At 39.0% G+C, this 16676-nt stretch overlaps 1 protein-coding gene across 2 annotated transcripts in view; it reads left to right on the top strand.

The window, feature by feature from the left end:
• Positions 1-16676, top strand: part of sema3h (sema domain, immunoglobulin domain (Ig), short basic domain, secreted, (semaphorin) 3H) — a 107657-nt gene that overhangs the window by 44503 nt on the left and 46478 nt on the right. For both annotated transcript variants that reach the window (XM_051921397.1, XM_028825013.2), the window contains exons 3-5: positions 438-500; positions 2222-2341; positions 16430-16523. In XM_051921397.1, coding sequence (XP_051777357.1) covers positions 438-500; positions 2222-2341; positions 16430-16523 — 277 coding nt within the window. The remainder of the gene's footprint in view (positions 1-437; positions 501-2221; positions 2342-16429; positions 16524-16676) is intronic.

Here is a 16676-nt window from a genome sequence, read left to right as displayed (position 1 = left end):
GTGAGGCTCACTTCAGATACTCAGGTATCCTTGGCTCAGGGAACAAAAGTTTAAGACTGCTGATCTGAGTCCTACTACTGGCTCAGAGTTTTATCCCGATTCTGTCCTGCCTCTCCAAATACAGAAATAATTGTGGCATCGATTTTTTTTTTGTAATTTTTTTGTTAAATGATAGAGTCAAAGAAGGGAGGGGAATGCCACACACATGTTAAATTCATCTAACCCACTAGGGTTTAAGCTAATGGAGAGCTTGGATTTTTCAAAAATATACAATAAGCCTACACTTTACTAGTGGTATGGGGAGAAATGTATTACTCATTTAACCGTGACTGTTTAACATCTTCCATACTGGTTTCAAGTTCTTAGGATTCATTTGAATTGATTGCCATAGACCAGTCTTACTCCCTGCTGAGAAGTCTTTTTTTGTCTTTCTGCAGCTGTATTGGCCAGCCACATCAGACCGCATTGAAGAATGTAAGATGGCAGGGAAAGACCCAGAGGTTGGTTTCTGCTTTTCTTGGAATGTCTGAAGAAAGAGGGATGCATTTGTCTTACGAAAAGACAGAAGCTCCAGCTTGATACTGAGATAGAGTGATTCAAGGACTTTTAATGAGGGCTTTCAAAACACAGGCTGTGCCCTTACTGTATGTCAGTACCACAATATATCCTTCCACTATATCTCATCCATGCTGGTCTGCCTTTCTAACTGCATGTTATAAATTGTACTCGGAAACTCCTCTGATTTACACTTCAGCTTTACTGAAAAATTTCTTATTATATTCATTTACTCTAAGAGGTACTTTGTGTTTAAGCCTTAGCTGTACTGGGAAACTCTTTCTGCTTTCATCTAAGCTATATTGCTAAGCTACTCCCACTTGCATCTCAGTCCTCAGTAAAATTAGTAAACTGCTCCTACCTTCACCTGTTATGTTAGTCAACTCCTCCCACTTACACATCAGTTATGTTGATAAACTCCTCCCATTTACACCTGTTATCCTGACATACTCCTCCCACATACACGTCAGTTATATTCATAAACTCCTCCCACTTACACATCAGTTATGTTAATAAATGCCTCCCACTTATATATCAGTTACGTAGATAAACTCCTCCCATTTATACATGTTATACTGACAGACTCCTCCCATTTACAATCTCAGTTTTGTTGATAAACTTGTATATAATGTTAATAAGTTAAATGATCTTGACTCCAATAGAAAAGCAAATTTAGAAAATGATAATGTGATGATCACAATAACAATAAATATAGATATGGATAATATCAAAAAATGAAACAGAGTACTAATATATTCCTAATATATCTCATTATTACTTGAAAACACCTTTCTAATACATTTAGCTGCTGTTTCTTTGCTAGATCAGTATGTCCCTGCCACTTAAACCCTATCTGTACCAGTATAGCCCTCCAATTAATGTGAATTTCCCCTTGGGATTAATAAAGTATCTATCTATCTATGTATCTATCTATGTATCTATCTATCTATCTATCTATCTATCTATCTATCTATCTATCTATCTATCTATCTATCTATCTATCTATCTATCTATCTATCTATCTATCTATCTATCTATCTATCTATCTATCTATCTATCTATCATACTTTACCACTGTAAGGGCTCTCACAATTACACCTTTGCAGTTAAAAGTTTCTTCCAATTGCAATTCATTTCTACATTGCAGGTCTTTTCATGGACAGCCAAGCAGTGCTGGATACCATCTTCCAGTTCTTTGAAAGACTCATTCTGGTTATATCTTAGACAAAATAGAATACTTCTTTCAGTTACATAATACTAATATTGGGAAAATCCTCAGACTTGCACCTCAGCTGTGGTGGCTAAATTTCTCATTTACCATAAGAAACTGCTCCAAGTTACCTTTCATTACATATAGTGGGAAACACTTCCCATTACAAGCTATATTGAAGTAAAACTCTTCTCATTCACACTACACAGATTATAGACACCTTCTCCTACCTTTGAAAGACTTGGAAACTTTTCCAGGTTCACAGAGAAACTCTTTTAATGTTACATTTTTTGTGTTCAGAAAGTCCTCTCCGTGATATGTCACCTTTCCCAGAAAGCACTTCTGTACACCCCAGTTCTGCATGGTAACCTCCTCCAAGCCACATTTTCATTAAGCATGAATTAACAATAAACACATTAATGTGTATATCTGTAATTTTTTTCTTTTCCTTTCCAGATGGACTGTGCTAACTTCATTAGGGTCCTGCACCCTTTTAATCAGACCCATCTGTACATGTGTGGCACGGGAGCATTTCACCCCCGCTGTGCTTTTATTAATACTGCTGTCTTTGACCGAGTAAGTACATTCCAGATCTCTGAGTGCACATGTGGAAGTGTGTGCAGTTATGCTGTTATATACTGTATGAGTGACAGCACTGCTAATTCCAAGTAGTCAAATATGTGAGTGAACCTATCATAATATGCTTGAAAACAATAAAGTGTAATTGTTTTACAAGTTATTTTGATGCCATTTTTGCATTGCATGCTGATGGCATAATTGCTGCACCATATTGAATTTTGTTACTATGAAAATACAAATTCTGAGGGGGCATGGCTGTGTATTTGCTATGTGTACATGTGTCAGTTATCTCTCATGTAGATAGATAGATAGATAGATAGATAGATAGATAGATAGATAGATAGATAGATAGATAGATAGATAGATAGATAGATAGATAGATAGATAGATAGATAGATAGATAGATAGATAGACTTTTTTAGTATTTGTTCCCGGGGAAATTTTGCTTTCTACAAAAGTTCTTTAAATAAATAATAAACTTATAATGTAAGGTGGAGCTGTTTACCAGAGACAATTTATTATTCTCTGGCAATTTATTTTTAAGGATGATTTAACTTTGCTCTGTTCACTTCTCTAAGCTTATCTACTCCTTTTTTTAGTTTCTAACTTTGTATATTGACCCCTAATCTGTCCTGGTTTCTTTTTTTGTCCATAAAATCTTCTTCCTCACTTTAGTACAATATTAATCTTTTTGGTCCACTTCTATGGAAAGATCAAATTGGTCATGAAAGAAGTCCCTTTATAAAATTTAAAGTTACACTTTCACCTTTAATGAATATAAAACTGTTGGTGCTTTGTTAATTTGTGTCTTTCTTATTTTAGATAGAATTAGAAATCATGTTTAGTAATAAAGAGGCAATACTGAGTCTCCACAAATGGCTTTGCATATATGATTGAGCTCAAATGAGATGCTGCAGATTCACCTTTACTTAACTGCGCTTTTATCATGCAAACTACGTCTTTTGTGGCTTAACAACATTTTTTAAAAGACAGATTTCACTTCTTTAAGATGCAATTTAAAGGAGCTGTGCTCACTCCTCATCACACACTCTTGGGGACTGTTTGATGACTACAACTTGCTTTACGCTAGTAACCAAAGTTCTGCCTGGCTGTCTTTCTATTGTATCAGAATTATATTCTGAGTCCTTAAACTGGTCTTTGATCTGCTCTCATTCTTCTCATTAATCTGGGGGTAATTTTGACAGAAATCACACATCTAAAGAAATGTGCAGGGTTATCCAGTCTTTACATCAGGTTTTTTTTTTAACTGCCTTCAATGTTTAGCACAATGCAAACATTACATATTAGTAAAGCAAGCAACATTATAATTGTTAGACTCTGAGTGTAAATATGTGCCTGTGAAGAACCGGCACCTTGTCCTGGGCTGGTCTCTGTGCTGCATCTAGTGCCTAACCCGCTGAATTTGACTTATGTATGATGGCGATATACTGTTTAATGGATTTATTTAAACATCCCCTGCCCTATCTTGTAAGAATGAGATTTAAAAGAGTATCCAAAGATACTGTGATGTATCTCGCTACTACATGGGCTATGGAGAATGGAAGCAGGGTTAGGGGGCTGGAGTCTTGGGGGAAAGCACTTTGTGTCACCTCCTTGGAGAGAGCTTAGTGACAGGATCAGGGTCAGAAGGGAGCAAATTGTTAAAAAGGAGGAGGAGGCAGACAAGCAGAAAGCTACCTGCTTTTATTATTTTGGAAGTGTTAGTGGAACACCAAAGAAAAAGTTAGTCAACATTTTGAAGATTCCTCCAGGGAAGTGGCAACTGTGTGTCTTATTCGAAAGGTCATCACAATACTGACATAGCCAAAAGTGAGGCCATATGTCAGCTTTTCCCATTGTACACATTGTGTTTTCTCCACAGAAAAACCCACTATACAGAAAGCCATTTGTGCACTCCATTATCCAAGCCATGACGTAGCAACCACCCTTTCTTGTTTCTTGATTCATGCTGCATGTGATGTAGAGCTCTGAGTTTCATTTCTGTCTCTGATTCATCTTTAGGATTGCAGTCAGCAAACTATGGTGAGCGTCTTCTTACCACTAAAAAAACATACCACATGACAATAAAAGAGTCCGGTGATTTTTTTTTTTTACTAGAGAACTGTATTTCAATGCTAGATGACAGGCAATGCATTTGAAATAAATGCATGAAGATGGTTGCAAACATTAAATAAACGCCTTTCTTCTTGTGTCAGTGGCACAAGGTTGATAAGAAATTAAGTTGACTTTCACTGTAAACTCAATTTTGTGGGAATCATTTTGCACACTAGTCACAGCTAATGAGGAGTGAAATGATCCATCCATCCATTTGCCAACCCGCTGAATCCAAACACAGGGTCACGGGGGTCTGCTGGAGCCAATCCCAGCCAACACAGGGCACAAGGCAGGAACCAATCCCAGGCAGGGTGCCAAACTACCGCAGGACACACATACAAACACACCCACTAGGGCCAATTTAAAATCGCCAATCCACCTAACCTGCATGTCTTTGGACTGTGGGAGGAAACCGGAGCGCCCGGAGGAAACCCATGCAGACATAGGGAGAACATGCAAACTCCACGCAGGGAGGACCCGGGAAGTGAACCCAGGTCCTCAGGTCTCCCAACTGCGAGGCAGCAGCGCTACCCACTGCACCACCGGAGTGAAATGATTGCCACAAAATTAATTTTACATCAAAACTTTGGCTATTGCATTGCCAAATGATTGGAGAAAACAAATGAGCTTTGATACAAGTAAAATGTGTACCATTAGTGCCTGTATTTTCATCTCATCTGCAACATCTTTTGCCATTGTAAAAGCATGGCTAAAACTGGTGAAGGGCTCAACTAAATATCAATTACCTGTAAGCCAGCATTTCCAAACTGAGGGCTGCGGCTAAAACCCCACTCCCCTCACCACTCTTAGGATCGATTCACAGCAGCAGTAGGTGGATCACAGACAATCCTGGATGACCACCCCAACCCCATCTCTGATGATTGTACTCAATTCACCAAGGAGGAAATCATTGATAATCGCACTTGATTCATCTGATGCTCTGGTGACTGCACCATCCCGCTTTGATGAGGGTGAAGGTGGGTTGTGGTAAGTTCACAGATTGGGAAGGTTGGGTCTGTTAAATTCATTGAATTGGACCCGGTGGTCCACGCTAAATTCATGGAGAAAAAGAACCTACCACAATGTGTTGGGGTAAATTCACAGGGGGGACATGGGTGGGTCACAAAGACACTAGCATGTCAAAAACTGGGTTGTAACACCACAAAAGTTGGGAAATACTGCTGTGAGCGCTTTGAAAGAACTTCTGTGCTGCTCAGATGTTACGTGAACTTTAGTGAGCCTGAAGAAAGATCCAAGCTTGGGATCAGTTTATGAAGTTGACGGAATTAAATGGTGAATGCGTAACCCAGTGGTGTGAATTTGACATGAATTTCTGGGCAAGTACTACACATGTGGAGGTGTTTGGAAGGAGCCGTGGAAGATCATGGAGGCATTGGAGGTTAGCTGTGGAAAGATACTGTGGAATAACTCTTAGGGAGCCCAAAAACCACCCAAAACCTCATTTTAGTGTATTTTGCATTTCACATTTGTGAAGTCACATTTTATTCATGAAACCATGCGTGAAACAAATCACCACTAGTCACAGCCGATGTCCAAGACATCTCACCCACTGCAGCAGCCATACATCTCTCTGTTTTCTAATTTGTTTCTCCTGTTGAGGTCAGCGGCAGTGTGTTCAAATTCTTAAACAATTGTTATTAACATTTATTAACTAAAAAGAATGCTTTGGGAAGAATAAAGGAAGACCTTTGACCCTCTTGCCTCAAAAGAAATCCTTAATGCCCTCACCTTAGGGAGATTGAAAGGATTAGAGCACCATAAGCCCCCAATGGCGCCGCAGGGAATGGCAGTAGCACAGAGTGGTGGTCTACATCTCACATTCTGAGTTAGCCTTATGAGCTCATTGTTAAGGATTTCATGACATCATGTTTCAGTGAGAAGCATAAGAAGATCTGCATTTTATTTTACTCTGCTTTCTGTGTTATGGATGTTCAGATATTTAGTCTGTCACCACTTGCCTGATTGCACCAAGGTTACAAAAACAAAAAGACTTAATGAAACGATCTGTGTTGGCTCCTCATCAGATCTGTGTTTTCTATTTGTTATGACCTCACATTAGCTAAAGCTTGGAATACAAATCTGCATTATCAGGATAATCAAAACGAAGAATAGTAAAAGCTTAGTACAGCCACGTACTTCAGCAGTTTATTTTTCTCCTGGTTCTTTTCCCACTTTCACATGTCATACTGCGTGCGTGAATCATTTTTTCAACTGATGTGGCCAAGGCCTAAACACAAGGAATCACTGGAGGTCATTAAGAATATTGTGGCTGCCGCTCAAAAGTTTCTTTGAGCTGTGTTGTAAATTCCTTCCAATTTAATTTCCCTCCGAGAATTTCTGGGATACAGTTTGATGGGCTTCTCTGAAAGCATGTTAGTTGCATTATGTGGATTTCCCTGAAAATATCCTGAGCTCAGTATATGGCATTCACATTAGTCTTACAGTATGGTGCTTCACTAAAGATATTCTAGACTAATGGCAGCACTGTGCCGCCTCACGGAGTCCTGGGCTCCTGTCCTGTATCTACCACTTCACTCTCCTTGCATTCATGTGGATTTATTCCAATATAGTTTCACATCCCAGAGGTCTACAGATTAGACTGATTAACTTGGTGTAGGTGTGTGAGAGTGCTCTGTAATGGCCCAGGACTGATTCCTGACTTTTATCTAATCAGTCAGGATAGATGCCAATGAATAAAAAAATTAATAATACATTATTTGTAGGGTGAAGATTCCACCAATAACGTCCTGAACCTAATACGGATCTATACTCCAGGGTTCATATGAGGGTTCCCCTCTTCATATAATGCAGCTTCCACATGAGGCTCCCCTTATAAAAACCCTTTATATATATGAAGATTTCCCTTGTAAAATCTTATTGCTTGTATATGGAATTTCCCTCAAAATCATCTGGGATTAATAAAGGGATTCTTTTGTCGATGTGTCTAACACTAAGTAGCCTTAAGTAATCCCAGCACAGAAATATAAAATGAGGAAGGAAGCAGGCTGTGTGAAGAAGGGCCTGAAGAAGAACAGCTTGTAAAGTCATAGCCTGCTTCTAGCATAGGAAGAATTTCAGCTGCATTGAAGAACTCTTGATCATGATGGGTGTGATTAGCAATATCGAGCCTGAAGCAAAGTAGTGGCAGTGCAGTGTAGTGGTTAAGGCGTTGGACGCCAAGCCCTGAGGGTGTGAGCTCAGATCCTGTTAGTGACACGACGTGCCTGTACTCCAATTGGAAAACCAAAAAGAAATGCAATCATTTGTGTCATAAATTGTATAAGTTGCCTTGGATAAAGGCGTCAACCAAATCAGTAAATGTACAATGCAAAACTATACATAATTACCTCTTAATATAACACCTCACAATTTTTAAAGTGCCAAGATTGTGGCTTTTACTCAATGTCCTCCATGTTAGTACATGCAATGAGAGAGGCAGAAGAGGGGACAATGTTCAGTGTGCACATGCAGTCACCGGTATACCGGCTGCCATGCAGAAGTAATGCAGACATACAGTAGATCACACATACTGCTAGACACACGCCTCCTCCGAATAAAGAGCTGAGGTGTTGTTGAGAATGTGTGCGTACTTTACATACACGAGAGCTCTGCAGGACAGAGTAGACAGGTGTGCACTCTGACATACTCTACAATGGACCCCATCTGCGGACACTCACACTTGTCCTTGTGAGGACACACATCTTCACAGGCATGGCATACTTCACCACTTTAGACAGTGTTCATAAAAAGTATTTACCCCTTGGAAGTTTGCATTAAATCACTGTGGATTCAACTGGGCTTTTTTGACATTTATTAACAGAAATGTCAAAGTGAAAACAAATCTCAACAAAGTGGTCTAAATTAATAAAAAGCAAAAACAATGCATAAAAAAGTGACATGATTTTATTCAAAAATGCACTAAAAAATGAACAAAATACATTTCTTTCTTGTACTAAGATATTGTTGGTCATATGTGACTCAAAATAAAATCATAGGGCGCCTATAAAAAATTTATTTTGAATAAAATGCATCGATTTGTTAAAGTGAAATTTTTAACCAGCTTAACTATGGAAAGAAAATGACACATCATGTAAAAGATGACTAAAGTATGTAGGTTAATGGTTGGAGGAATTTTCAAATTGTAAGTTAATTTTTTTTGGAATCATTTAAACCGATTGTCACTGGATGCATGCAAAGTTTGAAGGAAATCTGTTCGGTAAAAGTGGGTAAAAAATTGATTGCAAAATTTGCCCCACACAAATAGAGAGGGCAAGTGGACTAAAATTGTGTAATAAATAACTGATCTCATCACTATTCACCCCCTCCATGTCAGTATTTAGTAGATGCACGTTGGAAGCCATGACACCCTTGAGTCTGTGTGCAATATCAGCAATGCACGTGTGGACGCTGCCATTTTTCCTGATTTTCCTCTACTCAAACTGCTCAGTTTCTATCAGGAGCATCATGAATGAACAGTTGCTTTTTTTTCATGTTCAGACACAAGTTTTCAGTTGGATTGAGGTCAGGACTCTGACTCAGCCACTCCAGGACATTCACATTGCTTTTTTGAAGCCATTCGTGTTCAGCTTTGGCTTTATGCTTGGGGTTGTTGTCTTACAGCAAAACAAATATTCCCCCAAAGTTCCAGTTTCTTGTAGAAGTTCCCAGCAATTTGCTGTGTTCCTTTTCTGCTCCCCCCTCTCAAGCCTTATTGTGCCTGCTGCAGAGAATCATCTCCGCAACCTGATACCACCACCACCACACTTCATGGTGGGACTGTGGTGTTTTTGATAACATGCAGTGCAGTGTTCAAACAGGATATTTATTCTGATGGCCAAAAAGCTCAGATCACAGAACCTTCTTTCAGTTGACTTCATAGTTTCCCTTGATCCTTCTGGCAAACTCTAACTGAGATGTCATGTGTGTTTTTTTCTCTTTGCCTCTTTTCCATAAAGCTGCGACTGAAGAAGCACTGGGGAAAACAGTTGTCATCTGCACACTCTCAAACACTCTAGCTTGTAACTTCTTGAAAGTTCTGAGCAGTGTGTTGGTGGACTCCCTCTCTAACCATCTTCTTTCTTACATTACCACTCTGTTTTTTCTGCTCTTGGCAGATTTGCAGCCATGCCATCCTCTTTCCATTTCCTAAAGTCTGACTTAGCTGGACTCCAAGGGATATTCAGTGACTTCCACATTTTCTTGTCCCCATTCCCTGACTTGTGCTTTCCACAGAGTTGCTTCAATTGTTCTTTTGTCATCTTTGTGTACATTAAGCCACCATACTGACTCACCACAAGTTGGACCTTCCACATCAGGTGCTTTTAGTTTACACTCAATTGAAATCCCAAACCGGTGGTCTCCATTGAACTTCTAAAACCAGTTGGCTGCACCAATGAGAACTTATATGTGTTACTCTAAAGGGGATGAATAGGTATGCGATCAGTTATTTGTTGCTTTTATTTGTAATTAGTTTAGACCATTTTGCAGAGAGCTGTACTCACATTGACAATGAAGAGTCTTTTTCTGTTGATCACGGTCAAAAAAGCCAACTTAAATCCACTGTGGTTCAATGCTGTATAACAATTCCAAGGGGGTGAATACTTTTTATACACACCGTGAGTGGTGAAGTTTGCCTTGCCTGTGCAGGATTGCGTCCTCACACAGATGAGTGTCAATGTCCACTAAAGTGCAGATTTGTCTGCATGAAGAGCTTTCATGTACAGCATATAAAGGCCACCTAGCAGAGAGTACGCACATTCAGAAGCTGCTGCTTCTTCAAAGGAGGCATGTGTCGAGCAGTATGTGTGATCCGTGTCTGTGCCTGAAGCACATACAGCAGATCCATCATTGATCTGACACTCTCAAGACTTTCTCATAATGACCGAGCTCTCAGTGTTCTCTTTGAAGATTGAGGGCAGGTTGATTGACATTCAATTCTTTGATCGAGCCAACTAGGATGCATGCAACAAGCTGCTGCTGGCTTCCCCTCTATAATTACAGCACGCTTTATTGAAGATAAGATGCTGGCAGTCATGCTTGATGTTGGGGGGGGGGGGGGGGGGGGGGGGGGGGGGGGAGTAATGGATTTGTGAGGTTTTGTGGTGGGCACCCACAAGCTGGCATCCAGGACCAGTTGAAGCCGCTGCCCACATTAGTTCATGCCAGGATATTATTTATTTGTTCTTGACTTCAAGCTGTTGTGGTCTTTGTTGTGAAGCAGACTTGTTTCGTGGCACTCAGAATTTTTCACAGAGCAGTTCAAATTCTTGAAACCTCTTGTCCGCCAATGCACAGCAGACACTCTTGTGACAGGCCCACTGGATATGTCTTGCTGTATATTATCCTTTGCTTTCTTCCCTGTCTACCTGCTTTCTGCTTGTTGCATGCATGGACGAAAAAAAGCAGTTGCCATGAACGATCAAAGTCGCTTGAATGGCTTGGAACGGACGCGCAGCCCATCTGCGTTCAATATTCCCTCCTCTCTTCTCAAGATGACAAGAAGAGCCGTCTGCTTCTGAAGCCAAATCAGATACACACAGCTGGCTGTAGGAATGGCTTGAAAATTTAATGTTTCAAAACTAAATGAAGAAATCAAAGTCGATGCAAAACAAATGTGGCTCTGAGGGGAGCTGGTCTGAACTTTTTTGTTTTTCTGGAAACCTCCCACCTCTCTTTTCCTTGATGCCAAAGTTTGTTTTCAGATGGTACACTTAGCAAATCTTTATGAAAATATTATGTGTGTAAATTTATTCTGTTTTTTGGGTGGAGTAATACATGAAATGTGTTCAGTTTTAACTGTTCGCACCAATGCAGAGATATTTCACATTTAGAAAAGTAAGAAGTTCACCTTCATGCCTAAAACTGCTTGTAAGATTGGCAGAGCATTGCCTAAAACCACATTATGGGAAGAACAAGAGTTCAAACAACCACAGCTGAAGAGGCTTTGCAATATAGAAAATCACAGTAAGAGAGGAATAAACAACAGAAAACCACAGTAAAGGTGGCAAGATGGCCAAGAAAACTAAGTCAAGGGAAAAACAATGACAGAGAAGTTAAACAATATGAAACATATAGTTACAGAGACAGACGTACAGAGAAAATTACAATGAGAGAGACGATATATATATATACAGTAAAACCAGAGAAAGGGCGGAACGAGTTCAAAAAACCATACAAGGAGAGGCCATGCCATGTGCAAAAGAAGCGTAAAAGTGGAAGAGTTGGAAAGTAAGTGGGGCAAAAACTATGAGAGAGACAGAAAAGTACAGAGAGTTACGCTTGTAGCGACTAGGGAAAGAATATTTAGAAATCACAGGAAGAGATGTAAAAAGTTACAGAAAGGGAGCCAATTACACCGATTAGCAAAGTAGGAGAAGAACAACAGTAAAACAAACTGTGGTGAAAGTAGCAGAATATTAAAGAGATTAAAAGTAAAATAGACTCAAAAACGTAGGAGCTTTAGTGAAAAGTAAAACAGAGGAGCCTGTAAACTGTACCAAAAACACCACAGAAATGGAAGACCAGGAAGAACGAGGTCTACATTAGCAGTTATTGAACACTAGTGAAAAGTAAAGTGGGGAGAACGAAAAACCTTAGTATGAGAGTCACCGCACTACGCACATACAGCAGAGGAGAGACAGACGTAGAGACGAGCACAGAAAGGGAGGAAGTGCCTTTAGAACCTAACATCAAGGAAGGCAGGATCATTAAGAAATAGAAAGTAAAGGTAAAAGAAAAGCACATTAAGCAGGATGTAATGGCAATGCCATCTAAATAGAATGCCAATAACAGTTAAAGAGCTGTGCACAAGCGCTACAAAAAAGGCAGGCATTTGAGGAAGGTAGTAAGAAAAAGTACAGTAGGGCTATCAGAAAAGTACAGAAAAAAAACAGAAATGACTGATACAAGAACTAGAAAGCAGAGCAAGAGTCAAAACACTACATGAAACATACTGGAAAAGACATAAAAGTTCAGAAAACCACAGAAAGTGAGAAAGGCTTCCCGGAGCAGGCAGTATAAAGTGGACATCAATAGTAAAGGAGGCCGAATGGCACAGAAAACAACTGCATAAGGAGCCCAACAGCAACATGAGCATAATACATTGAACAATACATGCAATTAGCGAAAAGGTTAAAAAACGCTCCAGACAAATACAGTGAGAAAATGGAGCCGGTGTAAAATTATTACAGGGTCAACTCAAGATAAGTAGTGATTGACAAATTGAGTGAAATTAAATTTGCTTTAAAACTTACTATTTGAGAGAAAAATGGTGCTTGACACAAAAAGAAAGGTGTTTATATCCTGTCTGGAAACATCTTCATGCATTAATTCCACGTGTCTTCCGGTCATTTAGTATTTAAATGAAGGCCTCTAGCGGAATAAAGTAAAAATCACAGGACTCATTTTCTATCAAAGGTAGATGTGTTGTTGAACCATCAGAGATGTGTTGTCATTATTCTGGTAGGAGGACACCCACTTTGCCAGTTATGATGACAGGTTTGGCATTCACCATCCTAAAGATGCACTAGAGACAGAAATGAAATGCAAAGCTTTAAGGTTTTGGAGTGTGTGGACCCTCAACGGCAGGAATCAGAAAAAAGAAAGGGTGGCAGCTGGGTGAATGGTTTTCTGTATATACAGTATGTTTCTGCAGAGAGAAGATGATAATGTATGTGTTTTAGTGTGTCTTTGTGTGGAAAATATGTTTGTTTAGGCCATGATGTGGGAGGCGTAAGTAGAATTGATTTTATCTGGAGTGCAGGTGACTTCCTGCATTTTGCAGCTGCAGAAAAACAAAAAACACAGGAGTGAGTGTGAACAAGGGAGCAATATTACTTCTTTCTACCTCAAAAGTCTTTTACTCCACAAAAACTTCTTTCGCTGAGCTTCGCAATTGTGAAATTACCAGCAAAATGAATGTTAGTGTTAGAACTTCCACATTCTGATCATTACTAATGGTACGGGACATAAGATAATAAATTAGAAAGGCACAAGTGGAGTGAAAAACCACAGTTTAAAAAATTAGCATATTAAATAAAACCACAGCAGAGGACACAGGAAACCACAGAGAAGAAAAACAATAATAAGATATCTGCAGGGAGGCGAAGGAGTTCTGAAAACCACAGTAAAGGAGGATGAGCCATAAACAAAAACTGCAATAAAAGTAGGAGATCAGTAAGAAAGTTGCAGTAATGGAGACAGAATTATAAAGAAACCACAGCAGAGGAGACAAACAGTGTTGAAAAACAGTCAGGGTGGAGCAGCAATAAAGACAATTACATACTGTAGTAAGGAAGTCAAACGATATTGGAAACCATAATGCAAATGAAAATGACAGCAAATCTTGTAAAGAAATGCAGAGCAATGTGTTAAAAAAAAGTGTCAGGGGGACTGGTAGGGAGCCCACCATGGCTGGTGCAACCTCACAAGAAAACAGCAACAACAGCAGCAAAAGCCCAAGCCATAGGAAGAGTAATGAAGCATTGAAGACCGTCCATAACAATGAGATGGCCATGCTGAAGAGGCAACAATGGATGGCACTAAGAAAGAGGAGCAGAATCAAATGGCAATTTTTATAACGGTAAAGCGTTGAGGGCTAAATACCTCTACTGCAAGGCCTTCCTAAACGCGTGAAAGAAAGAGAAAGTGAAAAGAGAAAAACAATAAGAGGGTGATGGAGAGTAGAGTAAAAACTGTGGTCAGTTAAGAAGCCAAGAATCTTATCAGCTGAGAAATGGGAGTAAAATATTTTTCTTTTGTTCTGTGAAATGAGTGGCTTTGGTGCCTGTGATTTATTTCCTTTCTCTGTCTTTTCATTTTTGCACTCAGTGTTTTCCAGTCAGGGTCTCATGCTGCTGAGGTAGAAATGGACACAAATCAGGAACCTGCTGTGGCGGAACCACTAGCCCGTCACAGCTAATTGTATTCCTTTTTGTGCCTCTGAGTCTCTTTAAAAAATACACTGGAATGGTTATGATTAGGAGAGGAAAAACAGAACTTTGGCGCCATGTTCCCTTGAATGATAATCCAACATTAACAGAAAGAGTCCAGTTGATTAAATTATTGAACAGGGTCACATGAACTGAAGAAACTAAAGACATATGTACAGACCATGCAACAGTGATATGGGAGGTAGCACAAGGTGGCAAAAAAAACCTGGACTAGATCAACATTTCTCAACCTTTAAGTATTTGAGACCCGAGTTTTCATAACAGTTTTAATCACGCCCCCCTAACATTTTTTGAAAGGAGCCCACTAATACCAATTTGTTCTTTTTAAATTAATGATATATCATAGATGCATATTTTATTATACCTACTTAACTTTTATCGACATTTATCTAACTCTATATTTATTTTTCTAGTATCAGAATGTAATTTAAGTTAATTTGTTTTGGTTTCAATAGATGTAGTTTCCATATTTTCGATTCTTGTTTTCTTTTTTTCACATCTTTGCGCCCCCCTTTTTGTTACTTTGTGCCCCCCTAGGGGAGGCCGCCCCACAGTTTGAGAACCACTGGACTGGACTAGATGATCGCATAGGTTAGGTACAAACTGATATACTGTATGGAAGCTGAAAAGTTAGCTTATGTTGAAGGCTTAGTCTTGGTAAAAGAACACTTTAAATAGCATGGACTTCAGACAGCATTATTGTGAAAGTAGCTGTCTAAGATGGGTTGAAATATAAGTAACCAACGTAGACTTCATGTTTTTTTTATTGATACATGGGTTGTTTATTTGGCCTTGTATAATAATATGCACCGATCCCTTTCCTTCACGGCAGCCTTTTTCACTTTGGATAAAGCTGCCCATTTTCTTTACTTTCTCTTGACATCCCTCTTTAACCTGAACATTTCTTATAGTTGAAACACTTAACTGGGAAAAGGCAGCTGTGGTCATTATAGCATTGGCCTGATTTAGCAGGATTTGTAAAGTGGTCAAAACCAAAAGAACAAAGTCTAAAATATATTACAAAATTACTCAATATACTTGTCTTCTTATGTCTACTCCTTTGAGAAACAAAATGCAGACGTCTGACACCTTGGTCTTTTATAATGGACTTAATTGTGGCCCCTGAAATGTATGTAAAAATACCTAAACAACACACAGTGGTATGAGCAATGAAATCTAAAATGGCTTCAGCAAACTGGGAAAAAAAATAACAGAAACATTATTTAAACCCTGAGAACACGTAGTAGACTTTGAGTAAAAATCTCTTAACAAAGCATCTGAATGAGATATGAATAGAACTTGGATACTAGCTACCGTAATCAAATTGAATGTTGCTCCTGAGCAGCTTGTTTTAAATTCTCATCTCTCTCTTTGACGTGGCACAGATAGCTCATACAATGTTGACTGATTATTTACCTAATAATAAAAGATTTTAAAATGAAAAAGATCACTTAGGCACTTATTGGAAAGACTGACAAAGTTGTACTCTCAACACAAACCCTACAGCTCACAACACACTGTTTTGTGTTAAGAGTTAAACGTGTCTCCGTCTAGACAGCTTAATCTAGTTTTTCTAATAAGCAAATGAGCCTGATGTCATCTTCTGATCCTGTTATCATGATCCTTGTTTTGTGTCACAAGGTCAGGTTTTACCAAAAACAAGATATCAAAGAAACAAGGCCCTGACACTTATTCATGAAATTACTGTTAACATGATTGGCGAGGTTAAACTCAAAATGGTGCAGCTTTCTTTCTTTCTTTCTTTCTTTCTTTCTTTCTTTCTTTCTTTCTTTCTTTCTTTCTTTCTTTCTTTCTTTCTTTCTTTCTTTCTTTCTTTCTTTCTTTCTTTCTTTCGTTTATATCTATAACATTGCATAATCCTAGCAAAGGCATAATAAAATGTTGAATTTTCATTCACCAACTTTTCATTTTGAAAAATGTGTTCTGGATGGTGACTTGAAGCCTCTTGTTGCTAACAATGACTATCTTGTTTGATCAGAATGAACAGCTCATCCTCAGACCTGAGCAAACAGAGTGTGGAAAAGGGAAATGTCCATATGACCCACGACAAAGAACAGCCACAAACATGATAGGTGAGTGTAAACTGACTAGAATGTGACAGTGCGTGCATTTAGGAAAGTATGACACCTCCTAACAGAGTATAAAGGATGGCCACCTCTGCAAGGAACAGTCTCAGCCAATACAGGGTATTTGAGAGAAGAATCCACAATTGTGACTTGAAAGCC

The sequence above is a fragment of the Erpetoichthys calabaricus genome, chromosome 18 (assembly GCF_900747795.2).
Source record: "Erpetoichthys calabaricus chromosome 18, fErpCal1.3, whole genome shotgun sequence".
Taxonomy (NCBI): Eukaryota; Metazoa; Chordata; class Cladistia; order Polypteriformes; family Polypteridae; genus Erpetoichthys; species Erpetoichthys calabaricus.
This window is presented reverse-complemented; position numbering and strand designations above follow the sequence as displayed.